The sequence below is a fragment of the Cynocephalus volans genome, chromosome 10 (genome assembly GCF_027409185.1).
Source record: "Cynocephalus volans isolate mCynVol1 chromosome 10, mCynVol1.pri, whole genome shotgun sequence".
Lineage (NCBI taxonomy): Eukaryota > Metazoa > Chordata > Mammalia > Dermoptera > Cynocephalidae > Cynocephalus > Cynocephalus volans.
Genome location: NC_084469.1, coordinates 123,631,530 through 123,658,226, shown reverse-complemented (window position 1 = coordinate 123,658,226; position 26,697 = coordinate 123,631,530). Strand labels below are relative to the sequence as shown.

The window sequence follows — 26,697 nt, the reverse complement described above, 5'->3', positions numbered from 1 at the left end:
AAAAACAAAACAAAAACAAACACTGTCTAGTTGGTTATGCTGAGCTGGCTAATCCCTGTTTGAATTGAGACTTTTTAAAGATGTAAAATTGGGTTACATTCATCAAAGTAGTTGAGGAATAGAGTAGAATTATATAAATATGCCCTTTATAACCACTTCTCAAAAAATTACAGAAGGATGCAGTCTTGTAAGTTACTTTGGTTTTGGCAAAATAGTGTGGTGATTTTCCAATTGAGAACAGTTTTAAGCTCATTAATGCCTACCAACAGCTGGCTTCTAACAATTGAAAATACCATCTAGAAGATTATAAAATACTCTTATTCATTGAAGGTTCTTAGCATATTATAATTTATTAATATTAACGTAGCAAAAAGACAGATGGATTTTTCTGTTGTACTATGTTTTTTTGTTGTTGTTGTTAACTAAATCCTAGGGTAAATTTAAACATGTCTGTTGGTAGGAAAAAGCCTTCAATTTTCCAAGCAACCCTGATAATATGCATGGAGCATTATAAACAATGGTCTCTTCTCCTTCAAAACACTACTATTTTACCATTTTGCTCCTAGATTGTTATCAGAAATGAACATTTCACCAATCTCATTCCCAAAGAGCAGGCTTCGGCCTCCAGTCTACTTGTTCAGTAAGCACCAAAAGTTGAGGTTGATATGTGAAGGGCATCAATATTTGTCTCTGATATGAGTTTTTTTCCCCAAGAGTGAATTTCCAGAATATTCCTTAGAACACTTTTCAAGTTAGTCTTGGAGACCCTCTATAAGTCGTATATACTTTAAACAAAATAATAAACAACACACACGCACTAAATAACATAACATGCAGCTTGCTAGTCCAGCAGCAAGCACAATATCAAGCACCATTTGGCTTTTCCTCTAACACCTGGTTTGGGTGTTCACAGTTTTAGCCAAACTGTGAACTCCCAGCAACAGTTAGGCAAGGTGTTTTATCCATCTTTGATTTCTCCAAGTCTCAGTCTTTGACCTGAAGTCTTAAAGGACCTTTTAAAACAGGCGTCTTTGTGATTGAACCCTTTCAAATTCAGAAGGGGGATCTATCCCAAAGTTGACAAGATTCTCACTTTGTCAAAATTAAAACTTGACATATCTCAGTGTGATTGATCACTTCTTTTGTGTTACAGTGCAAATCAAAGATTTTGTTTTTGGTAAGTCAGATTTGTCATCGCTTCCCATTTTCAAGTGCTTTGGAGTACCACGTGTTTTGGAGAATTAAATAAGGAGCCTGGTGGCAAGCTGTCCTTTCCTCAGAGCTGGCTCATCAAACACCTCAGCAGTTCACAAAGGGTTTGTAGTGCTCTCCTTCTGATCTGAAAGGTGGCTAGTCTCTTCAGATGTTGAAAGGTAGGACCCTGGCCCTGTGTTGTTGGGGAAGATGTCAAGATCAGCTCTTCCTTGTACATGACTTGCAGCACTGTTTACCATAAAATTTGTGGTTGCAGACACCATGCTGAGGAACTAGTTGACACCAGCTGAACAAATCTACACAGGATGGATCCTCTAAAGTGAGAAAACACATTTATCATGTTAGCTAAGGCTCTCAGAATTTTTCTTAAGGTGAGGGCCTGCAGAACAAAGACCTTGGGCCCACCTACTTTGTGACTCTGTATGGCTCTTCCCATAGTACAACAGGAATTTGGTAAGGGAATGAAGTAGTGGTGGGATTAAGATACCAAAAGGGGCTGTGACCATTAGCAAAATTTAAACAGGTGGGGAAAAATGGATGTTAAGAAAAAGAAGTCTTATACAGTCAGAAATCAATGTGTGATCCTCTCCATATAGCCTCAGAGCTACCACTGAATGGAGTGTCCAAAGGAAATATCTTAGAATAGCACATTAGAAGTTCCCTGGGGATCTTGTTAAACCACTGGTTCTAATTCAGAAAGTCTGAGGTAGGAGCTGAGATTCCACATTTTTAACAAGCACCAGAGGGTGTTGGTATTGCTGGTCCATGAACTATTCTTTGGAGAGCAAGGAGCCCAATGTATTGGGCACCTGGATTTGATGCTCAGCTCCAACATTCTGTGTAGGTTTGTTTAAATCAGGCAGTTTGCAAATAAGTGCAGTTAAGTCAACACCAGTCCTTTCCAATTTCTTTAGCTGCTTAAGTAAGATGACAGATGTGATCATCCATTGGAAGCAAGACATTGTACATTAGAGATTCTTATTCAGAATGGCCTCAGGAGATAAAGAATGAATGTGAAATTATATGTAAAATTTTCTTTATGTAAACATAAAAGCATGTTTTAGGAGCTAAGGCTCAGTCATTTTACTACAGTCTTAAGGCAGATTTTTGACTTCAAAAGTATTTAGGGTCTACACTATGCATGAATAAAATATCCTCATTCATTGCTGGATTTGTTTTCTCTTTTCTCTATGCAAGCTTTAAGTTGCCTCAAGCCTTGACAACCAAAACCACCCCCACCCACCCACAGGCACCAGTCATACCCCTTTCCGATTACATCCTTCAGTGACTCTCCCTGGTGCCTTTGGACATGGCATGCAAGACTCACAGCTCCCCTGCTTCCTTGCTTGCTGTTCCCAATCTGCATCCTATCTATGATTCAGAACTGCCTACACATCTTTCCTCAAGCCTTGATTCTTCTGCCTAAAATTACCTTCTATGTCCCTCCCCATCTCACAGTAGCCCCAGTGATTCCTCTCAGACATAAGCCAGTTCATGTCATGTCTCTGCCCAAAACCTCCCATTGGCTTCCATTTCACTGGATTCAAAAGTGCAGTGATCACAATGGCCAACAAGGCCCTAGGATCTGGCTCCCCCACTACCTCTTGACCTCATCTTCCTCCTCGCCCCATCCCTTACCCAATCCAACCATGCTAGCCACCTTGCAGATGCCCTAATGTATCAGGTGTGCCCTGGCTTCCCCCTCTCTGGCTCTGCTAGGAACACTTTTCCCAGAGACATTTGGATGGCTTTCACTTCACTTCCTTTGACTCTGTACTCTAAGGTCATTTGTCAGTAAGACCTTCCCTGAACACCCTATAAAAACAGCAAGCTCCCCAGCCTCCCAGAAGAATTCATCACTCCCTACCTTGCTTTATTTTTCCATATTGGGTTTATCAGCACTCATCTTACTATGTGTTTATTTACTGTCTGTCTCCTCTACTAAGTCTCAACTAGGGTATAAAGATAAAATAGTGTTATATTTTTCTTTCTAATAACTCCTGGATATATTTTGAAGGTGGAGTCTAGAGAATTTGCTGCTGGGTTTTGTAAAGGGTATGAAAGATTAAAAAAAAAAAATCAAGAATGACTATAGGATTTTTGACCTGAGCATCTCAAAGAATTGAGTCATGTTTACTGAAATGGGGACCCCTACAGGGATAAGGTGAGCACCAGGAGATTGATTTGGGATATATTAAGTTAGAGATACAAGTTGAACATTGAGATAAAGATCCACTTAAACTCTGCCTATCTATCAATATATATACATCTTCAAGTTCAATTATTTTTTTTATGTACTTAGATAGTATCTGATACCCACATCAATTAGCACATACCCTAATCAATCAGCATGTATGTCTGGGTTGGTTTTTTATTTAGACTGCAGAGATTATCCTATTGGTGCAGTGAAAATACTGGAGGATAAAAACAGACTATTAAAACCATGGTCCTATCTTTACTGTTTTATCAACACCCACCCTCCTTAAGAGATAAGAGAGGAATTTCAACAGCTATCTGCAGCTGTGCTATAGGCTTCAGGTACAGCAGGACTCAAAAGTGAGGTGCATCACTATGCTATCAGTATAAGCACTCTGATTATAGTTGTAATAATGATTACTAACAGCTGATTATTTGAGCTTCTACTGTGAGTCAGATATTTGATTTATGCTACTGAGGGTGACCTTGGTGTCCTCTCCCTTTGCCTCACACCCTGATGCAAACAAACAACAGATATTATTGGCTCCATATTCAAAATACACCCAGTATCCGGCTTCTCCTCACTACCACCACTGGTCATCGGAATGTCCCCCATCTTTCACTGGACTGCTGCAGCCACCTCCTGACAAAGAGTAGACAAGTCCCTGTTCTACTCTAGGTAACCCACACTCTTCTCCATGTAACTTCCAGCGATCCTCCTGCAAGCCACATTCTACTGCTTCCCTGTTCAGAGTTCTCCATCGATTTCCATCTTACTCTTCCCCATGTAGAATTCCAGCATGGACTGGAGCTGATCCGGCTCTGAGCAATTGCTACATAACTAGTTTTCCTGTCTTGTGCAAGCCTCAGATAAGATAGGGAAGGGAGCAGAGGAAGGAAAGTTGATGCCCCAAGCCTGGCATTAAGACTATAAGAAATAGATAAATAAGAACAACTTAGAGGTGGACAGTGACAGGGCAGAGCAAGTAATGGTCATGAATCTGATTCACCACAAAATGGAAAAAGTGGGGTATGAGCTTGGACCATCTTGGAAAAGCTGAGATTGGATTAAAAAAAAAAAAAAACATAGGACTTATGTGCTAGAAAATGAGTCTTTAGCACAAGGAAATCTGATTAGACTAAGAAATATTTCCCAGTGTTTGTCAGATTACTTTAAAATAAGTGGATGAGTGAAGAATGGTACAGCTCACTCAGATAATTGAATTTTCCATCTCCCATCAGTACTCTCTGCACCTCACTTGTACTGACTTAAACTTAGAAAAGCTTTAAGGTATAGTCCTAGGACAATACATATTCATTGTGGGTGATTTTAACTTATCTGTCTCCTCAGTTAAAACGAGAGCTCCTCGAGGGCAATTCTTATTAACTCTCATATTCCCACTGATGAATGTAATATCTGAATGGTTATTTCTTCATTTGTTTATGCAACAAATACTGAATTTAAAGAAAAGGACTTGCAAGATTACCATTAAGAATCAATGGCTAAAAAGACTTAGCCCAGAATTAAATGTTTCCTTTGGACCTTGTGAACAAGATCATTTTGACAGGAACTGCCCAAAGCCATGCTCTGTGCAGCCTAGGAGGCACCACTACACAGACTTTGATGAGAGCAGCACACCCTAGAGTTTTGCGATGGACGAGCAGCAGAACCAGACAGAGTGGGCTTTTGAAGAATTCTGAAGGTCTAGTAAACTGGCTGGAGCATGGTGCCCTTTACCTCTTTTCTCGGGAGCTGGACAAAAGTTTGTATTGCAGGCTCGTAGCCCAGGAGGCTTCTGACTCAGCAGACAACTTGAGGAAGGCCGTCCTTGCTGAACACAGTGGACTGATCGGGTCTGGATCCCTCCCCCACAGGTGACCGTGCACTGAAAGAGAGAGAGGAGAGTCAGAAATGCTCAGCTGGCTGGTGTCCTCTCTGAGGTCAGTGATATCACAAAAAAGGAGTCCACACACTTGATGATTGTCTGGAGCCAGGTACATGTGCTTATGGTCCATAGAGTCAATCCTAACACAAGTGAGCTATTTGATTTGATAAGTAGAGCAAATGCTATCTATCTAGCCCAAGAGTGTGTGTCTCCCAGTTAAGTGACTCATAAAGAAGAGAGGTTCCAGAAACACAGAAGCTGTCATACAAACACAGAAGTAAATACAGACACATCTAGGGATTAATCACAGTATTCAAAAAATTCCAGACAATCCCTGTAGATGTAAGAGTGGAGTAGATAGTTCAAAGCTAGGACAGAAAAAGAAATGATAATCTGAGACAGCTTTGGAATTATGCCCTTGGTGTCCAGCCAAATTTTGAAATAGTATGGTGAATTTGATGCTTCCTAGAAGTCAGTGATTTTACCGTTCAATTAAAAATTTTTAAAGATAGACAACTAACAAGGACTGTCAACTTTCTTATTTTTTTCAAATAGAAATATGAAAACTTAATACAAAGATATTTCAAAACAAAAAATAAAATAGGAAATATTGTCAGAAAATAGGCAGCCCTTTAAATTGATTTTTTTGTTGTTCTGCTTTAAAAATTCACTACATTATCCTTTTGCTGTTGTTGTTTTCTCTTATTTTATTGCAGACAGATGAAGGCTTTATCTTGGACAACCATCATATATGGTCTGGTATCGGGGAGAAAAAAAAATATGTTGGCGTGGAAAGAGTATGAGTTTTGGAATTAGCCCAGCATTCAAATATAGCAGTATGATTGTCATCAGATCATCTAAACTTTTCCTATAAAGGGTCAGATAGTAAATATTTTAGGCTTTATGGGCCATGTGGTCTCTGTTGCAATTACTCAGCTCTGCCTTTGTAGCACAAAAAGAGCTATAGTCAATATATAAGCAAATGAGCATGGCTGTGTTCCAATAAAACTTTATTTACAAAAATAGGCAGAAGTTGTGGGAGCAGACTGGTCTGCTGGCAATTGCTTGTTGACCCTGATCTAAATAATATTATAAGAATCAATTTCTAAATATGTTAAATGAGTAAAATAAAACTTTAAAATTGAAATCCACAGCAATGTGTGTATCACCTAGCACAGTGCCTAGCCAATTAGATAACTAAATCATGCTAACTCTTTTTCCCTGTTTCCATGTTTTAGTTTCCAGATCCTCCCAAACACATATGTACACACACATACATATAGACACATGTACATATACATATATGTGTAAACAAATACATATACACACAGGTATACATATGCATGGATCCATGTATATATAAACACACGTATAAATACACACACATATACAAACACACATACTCATACTTACATATTTGTGCCTGCACATACCCCCCCCCAGCCCCTGTTTTTAATGTTGAGGTGAGCAGCACCTCTTGTGCCCAGGAGTCCTTTGAAGAGCTGTGAAACACCTGTTGGTTGGGATGGCACAAGGACCATGATGCAGCTTTGGGTTCCTGAGGACATGCTGTTCTCTCAGACTCAGCATCAAATACCAATCCTAGTCAATAAGATCTAAACCGACATGACCGAAGTCCATCCAAGTCTTCTCAGAAGGAGGGTGCCTCTAACATTTGATGACCTTAAAAGCTGGGTGGCCTTAGCTGAACTGTATAACACTCCGAGCTTTACATCCACAAAACAAGGAGAATAATACCCACCCATAGCATTGTTTCAAGGATTAAGTGCAAGAACAGAGAATGCAGGTACTTAGCACAGTGCATAGTAATGGTTTGACAAACATTAGCTATTATCACATTAGTAAGAAACTTGAACCAAATGTGTAAAGACTGTGAGCATCATTACTAAAATATGAAAGACGATAGCAGTGGTTTTAGTAGCAGCAGCAACAACCAACATCAGCAGTATGTAAGGGGCCTGTTGCTAAGTGCTTTATATTTATTATCTTATTTATTTATAAAAAAGAAAAAAGCAACTCTGCCATATATTATTATCCTAATTTTCTAGATGTGAAAACTGAGGCTTACAGATTATGTCACCTGCCCAGGTCACACAGGTGGTAGAACAGGTCAAACAATGCAAGCCATCCTGCCTCCAGAACTCCAGCACTTTGTCCTTTACACTCCAATGACTGTTGATAGAGTAAGAGCAAGGGACACCTCCTTTTCTTGCATCTCAATTGAGTATAAACCTCCCCACCTGTTGCCACGGTGATGAATACCAGCCAGCTGCCATACTGTACACAGGACGGGCTGGACAAGCCCTTCGGTTGCAGGTTTCTTCCAAGTCCAGGTTTGGTTTCTTAATACTGCGGCATCTCCGCTCTGGGAAAGTTATCAGCTTTCCCTGGAAGGCCTTCTCGCTGCATCTCATCTCCCTCTTCCTCACACCCAAACCACAGCTTGCAGAACACTAGGAGCCAAGAAAGACGGCGTAAGAGTGCAAAGGTCCATGGTCACATCTGCTGAGCAGATGCATTTTGACATAAGCTCATTCATGTCCGTGGTGCATGCATTTTGACATGCATTTTGACATGCACCACGGACATGAAATTAGAGGGATGGGGTTAGGGAAGGTCAACCACACACACACGCACACACATGCATGCACACATGTGCACTCAAGGACCTTAAAGGTCCGGCAGCCGAGTTCCTCATGCTGCAGGTAAGGAAACTAAAGGTCAGAGAACTGGAGTGACTTTCCCAAAGTCACAGGGTTCATGAGCACCATAAAAAAGAAAGCAGCCACTCTTCAGCAGGGACTGTGAGATGCCACGTGGACGTGAGACAGAGTCTGAGAGAAAGACGAAATTGGTAGAAGGATAAGATCAGGGGCTCTGGGTAGCTGTTTGGCTACCAGGTTTGGCTGTCCAGGTGTGGGGTTAAACACCTGTGGTCCAGGTGCATCTGAGACCTCTCTGAGGAGTTGGGAGTCTGAGCTAAGGAGCTAGGGCACAGAGAAAAGGGTTAAGAGACAGCCGAGTAGGAAGAACCACCGGATAACAAATAATTCTCCTTTATTTCGACTCTGCCTCTCCCTTGTCTGAGATATGACCTATTGGTGTGTTATGACAGGGAAAAAAAGAAAGAGAGAGGGAGGGAGAAAGAGAACAATGGAGGCTGATGAAATAAGTATGAGAAAACGTGTTTTTAAAGGGATTTTAAACAGTATTATGGGATAATGTATGGGATCTTGATGAAGTGAATAAATCAGTAAAACTGGTTTCAATGTAAACATCATAGACAATAAAGGATGACGCTGAACTTCATACTTACTACCCTACAAGGGAGGGGTACCTGTTAGCTCCACTGTACAGATGAGGAAAGTGAGGTTTAGCCATGTCTAAACTATGCTGGTGACTAGCAAAAAGTCACATCCATAGTAAATACTGAAGGCTGATTTCAAACAAGGTAAGTCTGATTCAAGCCCAAGCATTTATCCATTAGGTTATAATGTCTATTAAAGAAAATGTACGAGGAGAAGAGAGATGGAAATATCGCCATATTAATTGCATGTGTGATATGGACATATGTGTATCATGACAAGCATAAATCATATGCTTGTCATTTAGACAGAATAAAAGGACGTGGATAAACAGATCCATTGGCCGGTGGGATAGAAGCTCCTCCTCTGTTAGACCTCACTATCCCCACTATTGTTTTTTCCTCTTTCGTGGCTTCTGTCTTACCAGACTGTCCTCATTTGTCACCACTGTATACTCTGGGCTTCGCCCCTTTCTTACATTTCCTACGTCTGTGAATTCAACTGGGTTTCCCGAGCCAGAAACCTAGGAGGCATCTTCACATTTTCCTCTCCCCTACCCCTATATATGCCTGAAGGTACCAAGTGACCTCTTTAGGAACTCAAATACATCACTTCTATCATCCCTGAAACACTTCCCTCTTTCGACTTAATTACTGCAATATCTACACAGGGGCCTTCCCTGCCTCTGGGGTTGCCTGTTTTGCATCAGTTTTTTGCTCTAAAATGAAAACCCAATGTTCCACTTCTTTATTTAAAATTTCAATAGGCTCTCCAATGTTTATAGGATATATTTCTAGTCTAGCGTTCATGATCTATCCCTGATGAAGTTTCCATTCCATCACAAACCACGTTCCATCCTTACAAAGTGTGCAATCCTTGGTCATCTCTCCCTGGTGGAGGGTGCACCCTGTGTCTGGAACAACCTTCACCCAGCCCCACCTTTGCCTGATCCCTGCTAGGCTCATACTCATGATCTGTTGGGCTTGTGCTCCCTAGAAAGTCTCTTCTGACAAGGATTCTTCCAGAAGTCTGGCTTGGATGAAACTTGAGCTCTTCTACAAAATTACAGACTTCTTTCGCAGCACTTTGCATACGTGAATCATGTTTCTCTACATGTGCTTTGTGAAGTTGTGTTCCCCCACTGCCCAGGCATAGGCCTGATCATGCCATGAGTGCTTTTTTAATGTTTGATGAAGAAACCAGGAGAGAAGAACCGGTGATTAGTAGGCACCTGATATATGTGTGTGCAACAGAGAGGAGCTTTGTGAGTCTGGATGCTAGTGGGAGAGCTGAGCATTAAAAAGAGAGAAAGAGAGAGAAAAAGAGAGAGGCCAGCAGCACATCTAAATTCATACCTCACTCCACGAAGAGGTGACCCACTGTAGCCGGTTGTTTTTGGGGCATCGTCCTAGCACACAGACCTCCTGTGCCTCAGGCCTGGGGGTGCTGGCACACACGCTCTCGGGGAGGGTGTCTGGGGCAGCAGCAGAACTTTTGCAGAGGAGTTCACGCCTCCTCATCCCTCGCCCACAGGTCTTGGAACACTTGAGAAAAAGAAGAAGAAAAATGCCATTTGAGTGCCCGTTTCAGATGATTTTCTTCTGGCTAAATGCTGAAAACGTGCTAATGAAATGTTTGCAAAACTATTTTTAGGTATTTGAACGAAATTCTCAATAAAATCCCACGCAGCAGGAGAAATCCATCTAGAGTCCCAGGAAAGACTCCAGCTTGTCCATGATTCCCATTCACCTGCAACCTTGTGAATGTCCAGTAGCTGTGTGTTGCCCAGGTCTGAAGATAAGTTGCATTCATCACGAGGCAGAGGTCTTCTTGGTATAGCATACATGGTAACAGTTTGGAAAATGGGACATGGCCTGTTCATTGGTGTAGATGTGTGTGTCTCTCTGGCATGAGGCAGAGTTGGCCTGGACACTTAGCTAACAGAGGATCACTAGTGTCTCCAACAAGGAGAATAATAGCAGAAATATGTGTATGCATATAGAATATGTATATGTGCGATAGCAACAATAACTGACTGACATGAGTAAAAACAGGGTTGGAGGGGAGTCTGTTCTCACCCCTAACATCTGCTGCCTCTGGGTATCGAGCAAACTGTTGGGAAGGGGACATAAGCACTTGTCACACGTTTGTGAGTAACTCTGCGTAATGAAATCTTCATGATGGTCTGTTGACTCTCTCACTCTTACTTTCCAGACATTTGCAAGAACTCTGTGAAATAGATAAAGCAGCAAATAATCTCCTTGCTTTCAGATGAGTAGTTAAAAACTTTCCAAGGTCACTTAAAAGACTTTGGATCCCAGGCTTGGGTTTGTCCTCAAGGAATGTGTCACCATCCTGGCCCTGACAGTTGTCTTGGTTTCCTCTCAAAAGGACCCTATGAGATGTGGCTCGTCTTGCCTTGGCTCCTTGTCTATGTGCAGTCAGCTGGGGTACGGTACTTAGCTTGCTCAGAGGACCAACATGAATTCTCATTCATCGCATTCTTAAGAGAGATGGGAGGAGAGGAGCAGATGACAATGATGATTTTGTCATATAATCATCACAAGCTATGGCAGCCTAGAACATTTATGTTATGCCTTCCATGTGATGATGCATGTTAGCGTGTTTCCCGCAGCCCTGATCATACCACCCTCTAACAACCCCGTGAGATAATTACTATTAATCTGTTTTACAGAAGAGGCACCTGAGAATCAGAGAGCTTAGGAATCTCCACCAAGATCAGTCATACAACTGTTAAATTGCAGAGATGATCACACAGGTTTGTCTGAGGCCAGGCACTGGAAATGAACAGCTGAACACATCATTACTCTTTCACATACAAGATTTCTAAATGGTTAGTTCCTTTTCAATAAAATTCTTATTTTATATTTGTAATTCTTTTTCAGAATGGTGAAATTTTTTAATTGATCTGCAAAGTGTTCTCAAAGACATTGTTTCTAATGGAAGAACAGGTTGTAACAACAGTTCTGAAGGTCCACTTTCATATTAGTGATGAGTATGTTCTCAAATGGACACGTTTGGTTTCATAGTGAGAGAGAGAGGGAGAAAGAAAGAGAGAGAGAGGGAAGTAAGTAAGGAAAGAAAGAAAGAAGAAATAAAAAAGAAGGAAGGAAGGGAAGGGAACGGAAAACAAAGAAAACAAAACAAAACAAAAAAAGCAAAAGAAAAGAATCAAAAAAGAAAAAAATTATAAAACCACTCAAAATATTTCTCTGTGAAATTTGGGGTAAACCCTGTGAACTAAAGCTCCTTTATCCATGCCCATCATACAGATTTGGCTAAAACAGTCCTTTGAATTCTCCTTTTTAAAACTATTATTCCTGACTGCAAAGAAAGAGACCAGATTCAACACCATATATGAGTACTGGTGATATTTACCCTTGGCTATAAACACATTCTCTCGTTTGAAAGTACCCCAAGCATGCACAAAGATATTCCTTCCCATTCCCAGCCCCTTATTCCTCTAACAGATATAGTTCTAACATTAAAAAAAAAAAAAAAAAAAAGCCTGACTCTGGCCTCTACTGGGGATGTAGTGGTACATTGCTTTATTAACCAGAAATCGACACCTTACAGGACATAATGTACCTAAAGGAAAGCACAGCAGAAACGTGATCAGTGGCTACCACCTGGCTTCATAGTTCAGGTGATGAAACTCATGCCTTTTTTGGATTTTTCTCTAAAATGTACTGACCATCTGCGGTTTAGCAGAGGTCAGGCTATTAGCTGACAAGGGATGCTACAGGGCAGGTTTTCTTACCTCCGCCACAACTGACATTTTGGACCAGATAATTCTTTGTTGTGTGGAGCTTTCCTGTGCATTCTAGCACATTCACCTCTACCCACTAGAAGCTACTAGCACCCATTTGCCCCTCCATGTTGTATCAATCAAAACAGTCCCCTGGGGAAAAAACTTGCTCCTAGTGGAGAACCTCTGCAATACAGGGAATTTCTGAGTTGTGAATGACAGTTCTACACCTCTTTCAACTTTATAATTTTATGTCTTCCACTGGGAGTTTGTGACAATAGCAAACTTTATGCCCAGCTTCTCTCTGTATTCTTCTAACTCCACCTCTTTCTCATTGAAGGAAGAGTTAAACGGCTTTTCTACGCCTCGTTTTTTGTTTGTATTTTCCATTTGCTTTGGAGAATTCAGTAGCCAGCTCTATATGCCAATCATCTGACACTTAAATTTTTCCTAGCTGTGCTCGCTAACCTTAATGGTCCCATACTTTAATTTCTGGACCTCAAAGGAGGATTCTAGGCTCTGGGACAGGCGTTCCCAAACTTCGGGTCTCATAAGAATCACTAAAAGCACTAGTTAAAATGCAGATTCCCAGGCACGACCACATTAACTCAGTGTGATTTCCATGAAGATATAACCAGCTGAGAGCCTCTTGGGAAGCAAAGACATACGTATTTTTGCCATCTTAGCCTTGCATGGGGAATAAGACCAGTCAGTGACTGTGCAAGTCTTTGCCAGTTACCTGAGACCAGGGCCCAAGGCTCCATTCCGGAGGGCAGGCATGGCTGTTGCAGACTTGAACCTGAGTGGGTGTGCTCACTGGGCAGAGGGAATGCAACACTGCTTCCTCCTTCTGGAAAGACTTCTTCTGCACACACTGGATCTTCCGGCTCTGCTGGCCCCCTGCACACGACTTGCTGCAAAGGCTCCACTCACCTGGCATCCAGCTTTCAGTGAAAAACAAAATTACTTTCCATGAAACTGAGACTTTGTAGCATCACTTCCAAAGCAGTTACTGTGAAAGATTAACCACCTGATGAAAGCCTTAGATCAATTTTAGAACTAATAAGGGCAATCTGTACTAATCGTCGTTTTATAGATTTTGAAGCTTACACTAATGTGGCCCAGACATAAGGAATCACACTTAATCACCACACAGTTCTAGGGAAAAATTTATTACTGCTTTCTGCATGGTAAGAAACACATGTCATTTTAATGTCTGACCAATTCATTCAGCCAAATTTATTGGGATCTTAACTATGTGTCACGGACTCTCCTAGGCATTAGGGTTGGAAAAATGAATGAGGCAGCATTCTTTCCATTAAGGAGCCTACAACACAGCGAAAAGGTGGATATGTGAACCAATAAAGACAATACTTTCTGATATGTGCTGCAATAGGAGTTGACACAAAGTACAAAAATGAGGTTCATGGAAGAGCAATCAATGACAGAGAAGTAAAGGGGAGGGGAGGGGGATATATTCAGAGACCATCTCACAGAGGATATTTCTAAGTGGGCGATTCTGCAAACTACTTTTCTGGTTAGTGTTAAAATTTACTGACCGGTTAGAGATCTAACCTCATGTTCTTTATTTAAAGATTGCCAGATCAGGTTTTTCACAGCTATCAGAGACTTGGTATATCTTTGAAGGGTGATCAATGGAAACTATTAATCCTTTTCAACAACTCCTTTTTATTAATTGAAATTCTATGACTTAAAGACCTAGCATTAAAAAGTTACACCAGATCTGATTGTGATACATTTGTGTCACAGGAACAATGTCTAAAACTGATCTTGGATTACAAATATTCTAACTATCATCTTAGGAAATGACACATCAGTAAGACCAAATATGTTTTTGTTATGCTTTTAGCATTTCTATCACCTTTCCTAGTTTTATAACTTTTTCCTCTGGTTTCCTGTATGTGAAATTAAAGAGCTTTAGTCCAAAGCATTTAGCACATGAGTTCTAAGGTTATATGTGTTCTAAAACATTGTATAATGCATACTATCCTATTTAGATAAAGAAAGTTAATATCAATAGATTAATTCCTTATATTTGTACAATTATTTATATCTTATAAGTTGTAAAGAAAACATGTTATTATGAAATTATCAGTTTCAACTTCTGCCTATTAAAATGGCATGTTTGTCTACCAAATTCAAGTTTCTTTCCTTATGTGACAAATACGATTGTAGAAGTACTAGTAAAAGCAAAACACGAATAGACCTAGGGCCGGCCTGGGGCTCACTCGGGAGAGTGCGGTGTTGATAACACCAAGGCCATGGGTTCGGATCCTATATAGGGACGGCCGGTTTGCTCAGCAGCTGAGCATGGTGCTGACAACACCAAGCCAAGGGTTAAAATCCCCTTGCTGGTCATCTTTAAAAAAAAAAAAAAAAAAAAAAACACAAATAGACCTTTTGCATGACATGCACGGTCTTCCACATCTAACTCCAGCTAACCTCACCTTCATCCACTCCTGCCTCCGAGCCCAGACCGCCCCCCCCGCCCCCGGCCACTGCCCATTTTACCCCTTACTGCTTTTTTATATGTAACATTTTTATAGCACAGATTGCACTGCATCTCAATCCTTTCTTTATATGAGGGTACTTCAAAAAATTCGAGGAAAAATAGAATTAGAATATGAACCTTTCTGTGAACTTTTTTTTTTTTTTTTTTTTTTTTTTAAAGATGACCGGTAAGGGGATCTTAACCCTTGGCTTGGTGTTGTCAGCACCACGCTCAGCCAGTGAGCGAACTGGCCATCCGTATATGGGATCCGAACCCGGGGCCTTGGCGTTATCAGCACCGCACTCTACCGAGTGAGCCACGGGCCGGCCCTTCTGTGAACTTTTTGATACCCTCGTACATCCCTCATTTGCATTTGACTGTGGTTCATTGATGGCAGGAACTATATACTCTTCTGCTTTGTACCTCAGTTCTCAGCTCAGGACCCGGCATACAGTAAGTCCTTATGACATGGTTGTTACATAAAAAAGTGATGAAGTTAGCTAAGATAAACTTTTTTGTTTTTATAGCCCTAACAGTCTAAGAGCCTAAACCTTTCTTTCTAGTCTATCTATGGGGAAGAATAGTTCCTGAGAGGCTCCATTATTCCAGCCAAAAATACAGAGAAATAAATAATAGGGTGGAGAAAGAGGAAAGGGAGCGGAAGACCCTGACCATGTCACCACTCCTACTCTGCAGGGCCATTGCGAGAGGCTACTGGGCTTTTAAATAGACAGTAAATTACAGCACAGAATATCATTTTTATAGGTAGTCATCAGGGGAGTTCTAGGAGTTGGGCATGACCTTGGCTGTCTCCATTTTCAGGGATGTACCTATGATTGGGGTCCCTTTCTTTGGGTGGCTGGAATAACCAATGATGGGAAGGAGGCTCAAAATCAAAAATCCCTACATGTACGTAAATGCCCACACATACCATCACCACCCAAGGGAGGGATTACTCCACAAGGGTCAATAACACTGTTTGGTCATCACATTTTACAGACACTGGAATATTTCTTAGTAGCACATATTTCTTAGCAAGAGGTAAATCCACAGAAGCTGCCCAAATTTCTTTCTTTACAATACAGCTGGTTCAAGATCCTAAGAAAAAAATTGGGTTGACTTTGGGCATGTATGATTGGCAGAAGGCTAAAGCCCCCCAAACTATAACAAATACACTATTATTTACAAAGAAAAAAATGTGTGTGTATATATATATATAAAATGTATATATATTATATATATATATATTTTAAATGTATGCTTGTGTATATATATATATAAAAGAGATTTCATAATATGATTGTATCACCACAAACCAAGTACTACTTATTAAGATGATATGAAACACTGGTTAACACAAGATTGCTTTAGAAGAAATTCTACTCTATATAAATAAATTTGGCAGAAGATAAATCACATAAGAAGAGACTCCATTTGGTTGGGAAGAACACTTACAATTAGTGTTCAAATGATAATGTGGCTAAATTCAATCCAAGAACAAACCCACTTAGCTCCCCCCTGGGTACCACCGTCTGTGGTAGAGTCACCACTCGGCCTCTACTCCTTTCTTCTCATTTTGTGTCTTGCTACTGTGTAATTTGCATTGGGGGTTTTATGGTCTTCATAGCATTATGATTTTTAAATTCTTGGATGACTCACATAAGTTATGCATACAACCACATGTAAATTTAACTAATGTAGGACTCTGTGTTATTTAAATATCTGTTTGATTTAGATCAGAGAAGAGGGGTCTCTATGGCAAGATTGTTTTAAAAAGACACCTTCATATCTCAAGTTTAGGTTTGCATAGCCAAAGTCAAGTGAGTGTCTCTACCAAATTGATGTTTTTCAAGTCATATATTTCAACCACAACCATTTTCTTTCTTCTATTACTTTTCTAGGTATGGCATCTACCTTTGAATCACTTTCAATCAGAAGTATTGACAGTGGGCTTTTACTGTCGTGTACCAACATTAAAGGCATTTAAGTACAAATATAAACAGAAAGACATTTCCAGATGACTTACTAGGCCGGGCAGGAGAAAGCATTGCATATTTTGGGTTCAGTTGCTGGCTTGGTTCTCGCATTGCAGAATGAGGAATTGACTGGAGTATTTTGATCTTGTAAGCAAATGGCCTTTACACTTATGTAACCTAATAAGACATCAGACATTACAAAGTGAAAATCACAAATAATCAATTCAATTTGGTTTCCAAGTCTAACTTCTGATTTACCAGCATTTTGATGTTTTAATTAAGATATTAAATCCCAATATTCTCTTTTCACAAAATATTTTTGTGGAAATATTCACAATAATGTTTTTGTGATATTTTGGATAAAATATTCAAAATAAAAAGATTTTATCCTTTGGATAAAATCTGCAAATAATTTGAATTCCATCTTTCCCTAAGATAATAGATTTTATATTTTAATAATTTTAACATGTAGAATCTCAGTTTTCAAGGCTAATGTGGATTCTAGAACCATAAAGTGATAAATACAACCTTTTGAAAATAGAGTGAGATTTAACTCACATTGCATACATCTTATGAAGAATATTTTTCAGAGAAAAACCACTGGTGAATTATGTGTGGAAACCCTAAGATTCTGCATCTTATACCTTCCTAAGGGCATGGTGAACATACAAACAAAAAGTTGAGCTTGCTGGATATGTACTCACGCCTGTCAGCTGGGATTCTGTTTTGCTTGTTTAGTGGCATCCTGCTACCTTGCTTTCAATGTTCATTTCAGAATTTCTTATCAGAAGCATACAATTTTTTGATGAATAACTGTGATTTTTAGTTCCTGTAGTGTATTGAATTATGTCCCCCCATAACACACTGAAGCTTGAATTGTGTCTCCCAGGTTTTATGTTTTAGAAACTTGGCCCCCACTGTGACTGTTAAGAGGGTGGGAAATTCTACTATTGTAATTGAAAGGTGGGGCCTTGAAAAGGTGATTAGATTGCAGGATCATGCCTTACAGAATGGATTAAAAATGGTGGTCAGGGGCGTGATTCTGAGGCTTTAAAAGGACAGTGCATGAGTAACTGTCCCTCTCTTATCTCTCTGCTTCCACCATCTTGCAATGTGAGATCCCTGGGTCACTGTTGTCACCACCAGATGGGCTTTGGACTTCCCAGCCTCAGAAACCATAAGCAATAAATTTTGTTTTTCTTTATAAATCACCCAGTTTCAGGTATTTTGTAGCAACACAAAAATGGACTAATACAGTTCCTCAAATAGGAATGCTGCTTTCTCTCAGAATTGTGTTTGTTTTTACTTACATGGTACTATTCCTTAAAATGGAATCTGAGAAATGATAAAAAGTCACTCCTGCTATAACGATTAGTAGTCAGTACAGCTCCTTGGGTTGAAGCAGGTTCACTTTCAGAAGGCACTTACTGAAACCACACTGGGCTACCCAAAAGTTAATAGTTTACTTCCGTAGAATTTATTTGTTTGGACTCTTTCCTATGCTTAGTACACACCATGGCCTGTGAGTCACGTGAAGGGATTGCTAAGTCAAGGCAAGGAGGAATTCCACAACACACTACTCTTTATCCTCTCCTTGGCTGAATTTATTCCCTGTAAATGGAAAATGAATCAAATCTCTCTCTTTCCCAAGGAATTGTGCTCTCCCTGGAATATAAGGAAGCTATTGGAAATGTTTTGAAAGGACATTTGATATATGAAAAACTGCTTACAATCCAACACTAAGAGAAAGAGCAAAGTGTAAAGATATAACTACAGCATGATTTCTATTCAGTAAAAAAGAACACAGAATGATGCCTGTGGTATGTGTCTGGGTCTGTCAAACACACGTGTGTTTATGTACGCATAGGAAGAAAAGAGAATGAAACAGACCAAACATTGGCTGTTGCTGATTAAGGAATTGGTGGGGATTCATTTCCTTCTTTATAGCATATTTTCTTTAAAATATTTATTAAGAAAAATGTATTACCTCTTATTTTATATATATGAGCGTACTTCAAAAAGTTCATGAAAAGATTCATATTATCTTTTAAATGTATTTTTCCATGAACTTTTTAGAGTACCTTTGTATGTATGCAGTGGTTCCTCAGTATGCAAGGGGGACTGGTTCCAGGACCCCTTTGCATATACCAACATTCACAAATACTCAAGTTCCTTATATAAAATGATGTAGTATTTGCATATAACCTATGCATATCCTCCTGAATACTTTCAATCATTTCTATATGACTTGTAATACCTAATGCAATGTAAATGCTATGTAATATAATTATACTGTATTTTTAAGATTTGTATTATTTTATTATTGTAGTTATCTTCTATTGTTTTTAAAAATATTTTCTGTCCGCAGTTGGTTGAATCCATGGATGCAGAACCTGTGGCTATGGAAGCCCAACTATATTTTTAAAGTATTTCTTCATATTTTGTTAATTACCATAGGCACCTGAAGAAGAGGCCCTACAGGCATAAGAATTCCTTCATCTTCTGTATCTTTGCTCTGCCCCTGATTACCAAAAGGCCCTGCATTTTGCTTAGTGGGATGGACCTAGTAGGAAGACCTGCCGTCTCCAGGTGCTCTGAGTAAAAAGAAATGAGTGACCAATCTTCATGCTTTGGTTCCACAGACTTATTCATAGGCTTTCATTCTTCATCCCAAAGGGGCAAGTGTGACCCTAATTGACTTACCCCAAAACGTGACATTTTTGACATCTAAATAAAATGCATTTTTTTGACTAGCTCAGTGGATGGTTGCTGTTCCTGCCTTGCAAGGGTTATTTCTCATATTTCAGCCATTACTCTACTGAGAGAGACTCTGTTGATCTTACCCCTGAGGGCATGGAATGACACACCATCCACATTTTGGACAGTCGTCTTAAGTTTGCCTTCTATGTGTTCCCACTTGTCTTGACCCTACCCTTTGTAAGTCCCAGAGGGAGGTTTATAACAACAGGAAAGCCAGGAATGGGGATATTGAAAATTAAAATAAATTTAAATATATATATATATATGCATGTATTTATAAGTAAATATATAATATATATATATATATATTTTATTTTTCCCATAAGTTTCAAGTGTGCAACTTTTGAGCCCTGGTTGTGGTTGACTTGAGCTTTGTGAGAATGATTCCTTTCTACATAGAAAAATCCTCAAATATTACAATAATATTTGCTTTTTACAGTGACAGTTCCCATAAGAGTCAGTGCTTCAGTGGCTTATTTAAACTATATAGTGTTAAAGTGGCCTGTAGTGAAAGAACCTGTTTTAAGAAGACACAGACTTGGAATATGGAATTAGAAAATCAACTACCTCCACCGCAGGAGACAGAGCAATCTGACTGTACTGTACTCCAGGCATAAGGGTGTCTTTTTGTGGTTGGCTGAGTTCCATTCACGACCTTGGGAAGTGCATACTTCCAAGCTATCCCCGGATTTTTGCCTTGCATCAGAATCTGGACAGTGTAAGATAAAAATCAGAGATCAAGATACAGGTCAGATCCTGGAATTCCAGAAATCTTGCTGAACATTTCAGAGATATTTGCATGACATTTTGACCTTAAAATTGGGTTGCCTTATTGCTCCCAAGTATATTTCATGTTGATTTGAAGTTTTTCCATCACACTTTAAAATGCGTATCTTCATTTTATGAAAACTGTGATTTAGAAAGATGCTAAAGAGCAAAACATAATTTGGCATTTGCCATTAGCCTACAAACCTCAACTCTAGGTATACCCATTAGTAAATATTATAATAACAATAAATATTAAATAAATAATATTGATATTATAATCATATATATATATATATAAATAATAAAGGAAGGAAGGCTATACAAGTATTGTTGGGTCTCAACCCTAATTTAAACATGAAAGCCCAGCATGGTACACAGACGTAGATAACAGTTGCCCCACAGATAATAGTTGAAAGTGAATCCACATATATATATTTTTATGCTCTATTTTGGGTCACGCATTACAAGCTGTCTCCTGGGTGCCAGTAGAAGCTAGGTACAAGGAAAGCACTCTAAAAACAATAGAATGTTCCACCTAGAGTTGCCTATCATAAACTTTAGAACCCAAATGGGTTTCTAACAGAATTTCCAAAGATAATTTGACCAAAGAGAACGTGTCTGTTGACTGTATCCAAGGATGAGCAGGTAAGAAAAGAAATATGACCGGAATCAGGAATTGGCAATATATGTACTGAAATGGATATAACCTCAAAAAACCAAGGACTCAGGATAAATCTGATCCTATAAGATCTGACTACTATAATAAGAGCAATCATTCATTGGATGTTTTCCAGGTACTGGGCACTCTGCTGGGCATTTTCTATGCATTATCTCAAAATATTCCTCTAACAACTCCATAATGTAGCTGCCTAGTTTTTATTAAAAAAGAAATTGAAGAGAGACAACTTGTGCAAGATCACACAAGTGACTAGAAAATAAGCTTAAATAAAACCTCCAAGCAAATGTGCCTAAATAATGCAATATATATCACCTTGTTTTTGATGCCAGCAAAAACAATTATTTGCCTCCCTTCTTGATGCCTTCTTTTCTTAACTACTCTTTTTTTCAAGCTCAAAGCATGAATATAAATAGCTGGTTTTCTCCCACCCCATGAGTCTTGTGGCAAATTCCTTACCACCAGAACTGGGCATTCATGCCCATGAGCAAAGCCATTGACAGTTAAAAATAGGAACCTCTGGCTCTATCTCTGTCTGGTGGGATCCATCTCAATTAAAGTTGGGGTGGGTGGCAGCTGTTCAAGGACCTCCATTATACCAGACCACTCCTTAGAATGCTACAAAACTGTTTCCACTTTGCTATTAGCTGAAATATCTCCAGGAATATTATGGATAACTCGTAAGATTCCATGATGTGGGCATCACTTTGTAGTACAACAAAATAAATCTTGATGGTAGAAACAAACAAAATGTTAATAGATGGATATGTATTCCCCCACCCCCACCCAAAACAAAATCAAAATAAAGTAGAACAGGGAGTGCCATTAAAATGCACAAATGCCAAATTCTTATCAGTCACCAGTGAAAACCTTCCCCAAATCAGTCTTAAGAGTCTTTTAGTTTTGAGGATCTTTCCCTTTTCTATTTTTGCAGCTAAGTCATGTAGCTGTTCTTAGAATCATGTGTTCAAGTTAACATAACATTTCACACATTTTGAATAAATATCACACTTTTTTAATTTGGTACTTCTGGAGTGTTTCTGTTAATGTTTTCATGTAATATTTAGTAAATACAGAATCTTTACAGTTTTATTCACAATCAGAATAGAATTGTGAGTGCAGTTTTACATTAGATGATAACTTTGATGTTGATTGATATTTCCACTCAAGGAAGAAATATCAATCCTTTCTCCTTCAATTAAGGCTATATATTCAGATGAAACACTTTTGGTTGCTGTTTTCTTCATGCAACAGAAATGAAAAACTCTTGCAAGGAAGAAAATACCGTAGTGTACCACATTTACATGTGTGGCAATAAAATCCAAGTGAAACGCGTTAAGAGTTGTAGTGCACTAAGTCCCACGAGGCAGGATGGTATTACAGTACAGAGGAACACATCACACATGTGTCTCACAGAGGCAAATTACAGTGAAAGTGCTAAAGAGAAAGAAATTTACTTACCTGCCTCCGCTTTTAGTACCACCTCATTCCCTCCATTCAAACTTGAACCTGATTTCTACCACCATAGAGGAATGGATCCTCAATGGAAATGTAAATTAAATATAAAAGAACATTAGTAGTTGTAGCCTTTTGAGCTTCAAGGACCTATGTTTTGGTGATGTAAGAGTGGTTTAACAAATTTTCTGTGGGCATTTAAAATATATTTACTTTCACCTTTTAGACATACTCTAGAGCCTACGCCATACATAACATGTGGTTTCACCATAAAACATTTTAAAATGTTACTGTGAACAGCAGGATGCATTTAAGAAAAAAAAAAATAGATTGTGAAGATAAAATTACCATCAGTATAAAAAAAAAAAATCAAGATGTCAAGTGTCCCCAGACCTCCACTTTAGCCAACCATACAAAATCATCAATGCTACTAACAAGAAGAGAACTTATACAACCTCCCATTCTCAAGCCTGTTGCTGCAGCTGTATCCACATACACCTGCTCCCCTTCAGTTGCTCAGGATGCCCTGTCCTGGCTCCTGTCTAAGTCCACGTCTTTCACTAAGCACCGATTCCATCTTCCCTCACCTGTGTCAGTGCATCACTACTATAGTTGATGGTTGTCTTCCATCTTGTGAGCCTCATTGAAATTTCCCTGTCTGCTGGATCATTCCCGTTGACATTCAAACATGCTATTACATCTTTCCTCTTAAGAAAAAAAAATCTTAACTCCACACATCCCTTTAGCTCATGTCCCATTTCTCTGTTTTAGAACAAAAAAACCCTCTAAAAATTACCTTTACTCTGTCTCCATGTTTCCTCATTAGCCCATGATCCATGTCAATCAGGCATTCCTCCCCACCATGTCATTAAACTGTTCTGTCAAGGGAACACTGTCATACTCAATTAGTTAACAGTCCTCCCCTTATTCAACCAAGCACCAGCACTGGACATAGTTGATAACTTTCCCCCCCTGTTTTCCATCACTGGAAACCCTCTGTCTCAAGACTTTTCCCACCTCACTGACCTTCACTGCTCCTTTCTTTGCTGGGTCCTCCTAATCTCCTATCTATTCAAGGTCAGAGTGTCTTCCAGCCTCTTGGCCTCTTCTCCTGTTTATCTACGATCACTCTGCTAGGTGATCTCATCCAGTCCTGAGGTTTTAAATACAATCTACATGTTGACCACTCCGCAATCCAAATCTCTACACCAGCACTTTCCAATAGACCTTTCTGCAATGACCATAATGTACTATATTGTGTTGTTCCATATGGTAGCCACAAGCCACATGTGGCTACTGAGCACTTGAATTGTGCTAGTGTGATTGAAGAACAAACTTGTAATTTAATTTAAATTCAAGCTTAACTTATCATAAGTGGCTAATGGCTACCATGTTAGATGCATAGCTATAGTTAAACCCAGCCTCTGGCCTCTATATTCATAGACTCAACTGCCTACTCAGCATCTCTGCTTGAATGTTGGAAAGGTCTAGTAAGGTCCAGCACTGAATTCCTGCCTCAGCCTTTCCCTTCTAACAAAACAGCAACCCATCCTTCTAATTGTTCAGGTCAGAATAAAAACTTGGAAGCACTCTGGACTCCTCTCTTTTCCTCATATCCCACATTTAATCAACCAGGAAATAGTATTACCTTTACTTTCAATATATCTCATGTTTTACCACCTCTATTCTTACTGCTGCTGCTCTGATCTAAGCCACCACCATCTCACTTGTGACTTCCATGGTCAAGGCACTGAACAAAAGCAATCCAGGGAGGAGGGGAAATGATATCCTCCAGCAGAGAAGATGAGACATATAAAAATAACGCAGTGACAGTTACTTAATATGTTAAAAATCAAGTGCTAGAGAGCCTGCAAAAGGGAAATCATATGCTTCTGAGGTGTGTGTGTGGGGGGGGGAATCACATGACCATCTAAAAAATTTTGTAGCTATCATTTGGTTAATAATGTGTCACGGTGTGATGATTTCAGCCAAGAAACCACAAAGCAACAAAATAGAACTTGAGTTTTCTTTAAGGATTTTTAATTCTCCCCTTCACAGAGACAAACTGATATAGAAGCGTACTTCAAAAAGATCATGGAAAGATTCATTTTACCTTACAATTCTATTTTTTCACAAACTTGTTAAAGTACCCTTGTATTGCATCTCCTACCTCCCCATCCTCATAATTGAAATGAAAATATGAAAAATTTAACAGAAAAGTAAAATTCTTGAGCTAAAAGCAAGAATAGCACTGAACAGAATGTTTAATAGAATATAGAAACTCTTTCATTTTATATCCTCAAGGTAATGAGAAATTTACATATATGGCCAAAGCAAGAAGAGAAATAACTTATAATTTACTGTAAATATTCACAGGAACATTCAACGTTAAATTACCAGCTCATAAAATATATAATAGCTGGTTATGTGTAAGTGTTTTACTATTACAATTTTATAGCCAGTGGAATATATAGCATATTGTTTGTATTTTATTTGTTGAACATATTAATGCATTCATTGACTGCATAGATGAATAAAAGCCTCTCAATATTACAAAATAATATGATGCAAGGCGTCACATTAATGTCTTTTTAGCCATAAATTCACATTAGAGTTGTATGTGTACTCACACAGGCTGAAAGACAATATTTGTAAAAACCAGTAGAAAGTTGACTTGAGATTTTATTTTAACATCAGTTCATAAAGCCCTTTAAAAGATGTAAGAATTTAAATAGGCACTGAGACCAAATATATAAAAGATGAGTATGTGCAAATTATAAAGCATTATTTGCATTATGATAATTAAAATACTCTCTGCCCTTTTCTTTATCCTGATTGAAGAGAAAAGTGCCCGAGAACAGAATACACAACACACCTTATCGCTTACTGTTTGATGCCTGCAAATAGTTAATGCTTTGGAGATAGACTGTCCATAATTTGTGGTGCCCAATACAAAATGAAAATTCAAGGCCCCTTGTTTTAAAAAATTAAGAATTTCATAATTGCAATATCAGGGCATTAAACCAAAAATAAGGCCCTTCTGAGCACAAGGTCCTCTGTGCCTTTGCAGGTCCTGAGTCCGTGAAACCATCCCTGGACAAAGTTAAGGCCTAGGTTTTCTCCAATGGATCAGACTTAAGATACAATTTAAATTTTTTCAAATTCTAAATGACTCTGTAGCTCAACAATAACTTCTCCTCTTCTTCGTGGCTGGAGACTGTAGCCCCCTATTTGGTGGCCTTGTTTATACTTAAGCACCTCAATGTGACCATCACCACCAACTAAACCACAGACAGCCTCTCCCACTGAAGCTGGGATGCAGGAAGACCTTGGAGAGATGCACGTACAACCACATAGCTAAGATTCTAATTTCCCCTCTGAACGCTGGTGAACACATCTCAGACGATCCATAATTTGAAAATGATAGTTCCCATCATTCACATCTATTTTAAAACATTTTCAGTGACCTTGTCAAGAGCAGTCAATAACTTTCTTCAGCACTAGCAGAGAACATAAACACCCTCCAAGTCACAGAATCAACACGTCCCTCCTGTAATGGCACAACATCACAACGAGGCCATTGCTGACCACCCCCACGCTGCATGTCAGACTGTAGAGCCAAGCTGTTAAATGCACACGTTTGGAAAGACCGCCAGTGATTCAGTCTACTTAACTGGACTTAGTCCAGAGAATTTTCCAGCCAACTGGCATTGGGTCTCTAATTTACAGCTGGCAAGAAACCTCCTTAAATGCTTCCAGGTCCTCAGTAGAACTGTTTAATGTCTACCTTTAACACACGAACCACCTGACTTCAGACACAACACTCAGCAGCTTTGACCACAGGGTGCAGAGTTATAAAATTTACAGCTGCTTGAGTTGGAAAACCACAGACGGGGGGGCTGGAATCTACCAACTGCCCTCTGAAGGAGGGGGACGCAGTTTCTGCTCAGGGCACACAAATTTAAAACAAGGGACAGTCTGAATAATCTTGGGTAAATAACTTTCTTTTGCTCTCACTTTTAATTTTTAATGTTAAAACTATAAATTCCTTCAACCAGCTTTATATTTGTCTTCTTATTTAAGGCTTTTTTAAAAAATAGAAGTTGTCCTCATTTTCCCATGAAAATCAGAGAGTTACAGACAGGTTTTAAAGACTGC

The 26,697-nt window shown here is 39.2% G+C and overlaps 1 protein-coding gene across 3 annotated transcripts in view; it reads right to left on the bottom strand.

Moving 5' to 3' along the window:
• Positions 1-1,413: 1,413 nt before the first annotated feature.
• The window catches only part of ADAMTS18 (ADAM metallopeptidase with thrombospondin type 1 motif 18), a 138,647-nt gene continuing 113,363 nt past the window's right edge, over positions 1,414-26,697 (bottom strand). For 2 of the 3 annotated variants that reach the window (XM_063111914.1, XM_063111916.1), the window contains 7 exons: positions 20,208-20,349; positions 16,931-17,057; positions 13,132-13,336; positions 9,979-10,167; positions 7,559-7,771; positions 5,150-5,297; positions 1,414-1,529 (listed from right to left, as the gene is read on the bottom strand). In XM_063111914.1, coding sequence (XP_062967984.1) covers positions 1,414-1,529; positions 5,150-5,297; positions 7,559-7,771; positions 9,979-10,167; positions 13,132-13,336; positions 16,931-17,057; positions 20,208-20,349 — 1,140 coding nt within the window. The remainder of the gene's footprint in view (positions 1,530-5,149; positions 5,298-7,558; positions 7,772-9,978; positions 10,168-13,131; positions 13,337-16,930; positions 17,058-20,207; positions 20,350-26,697) is intronic. The other variant, XM_063111915.1, reaches the window with a different exon arrangement.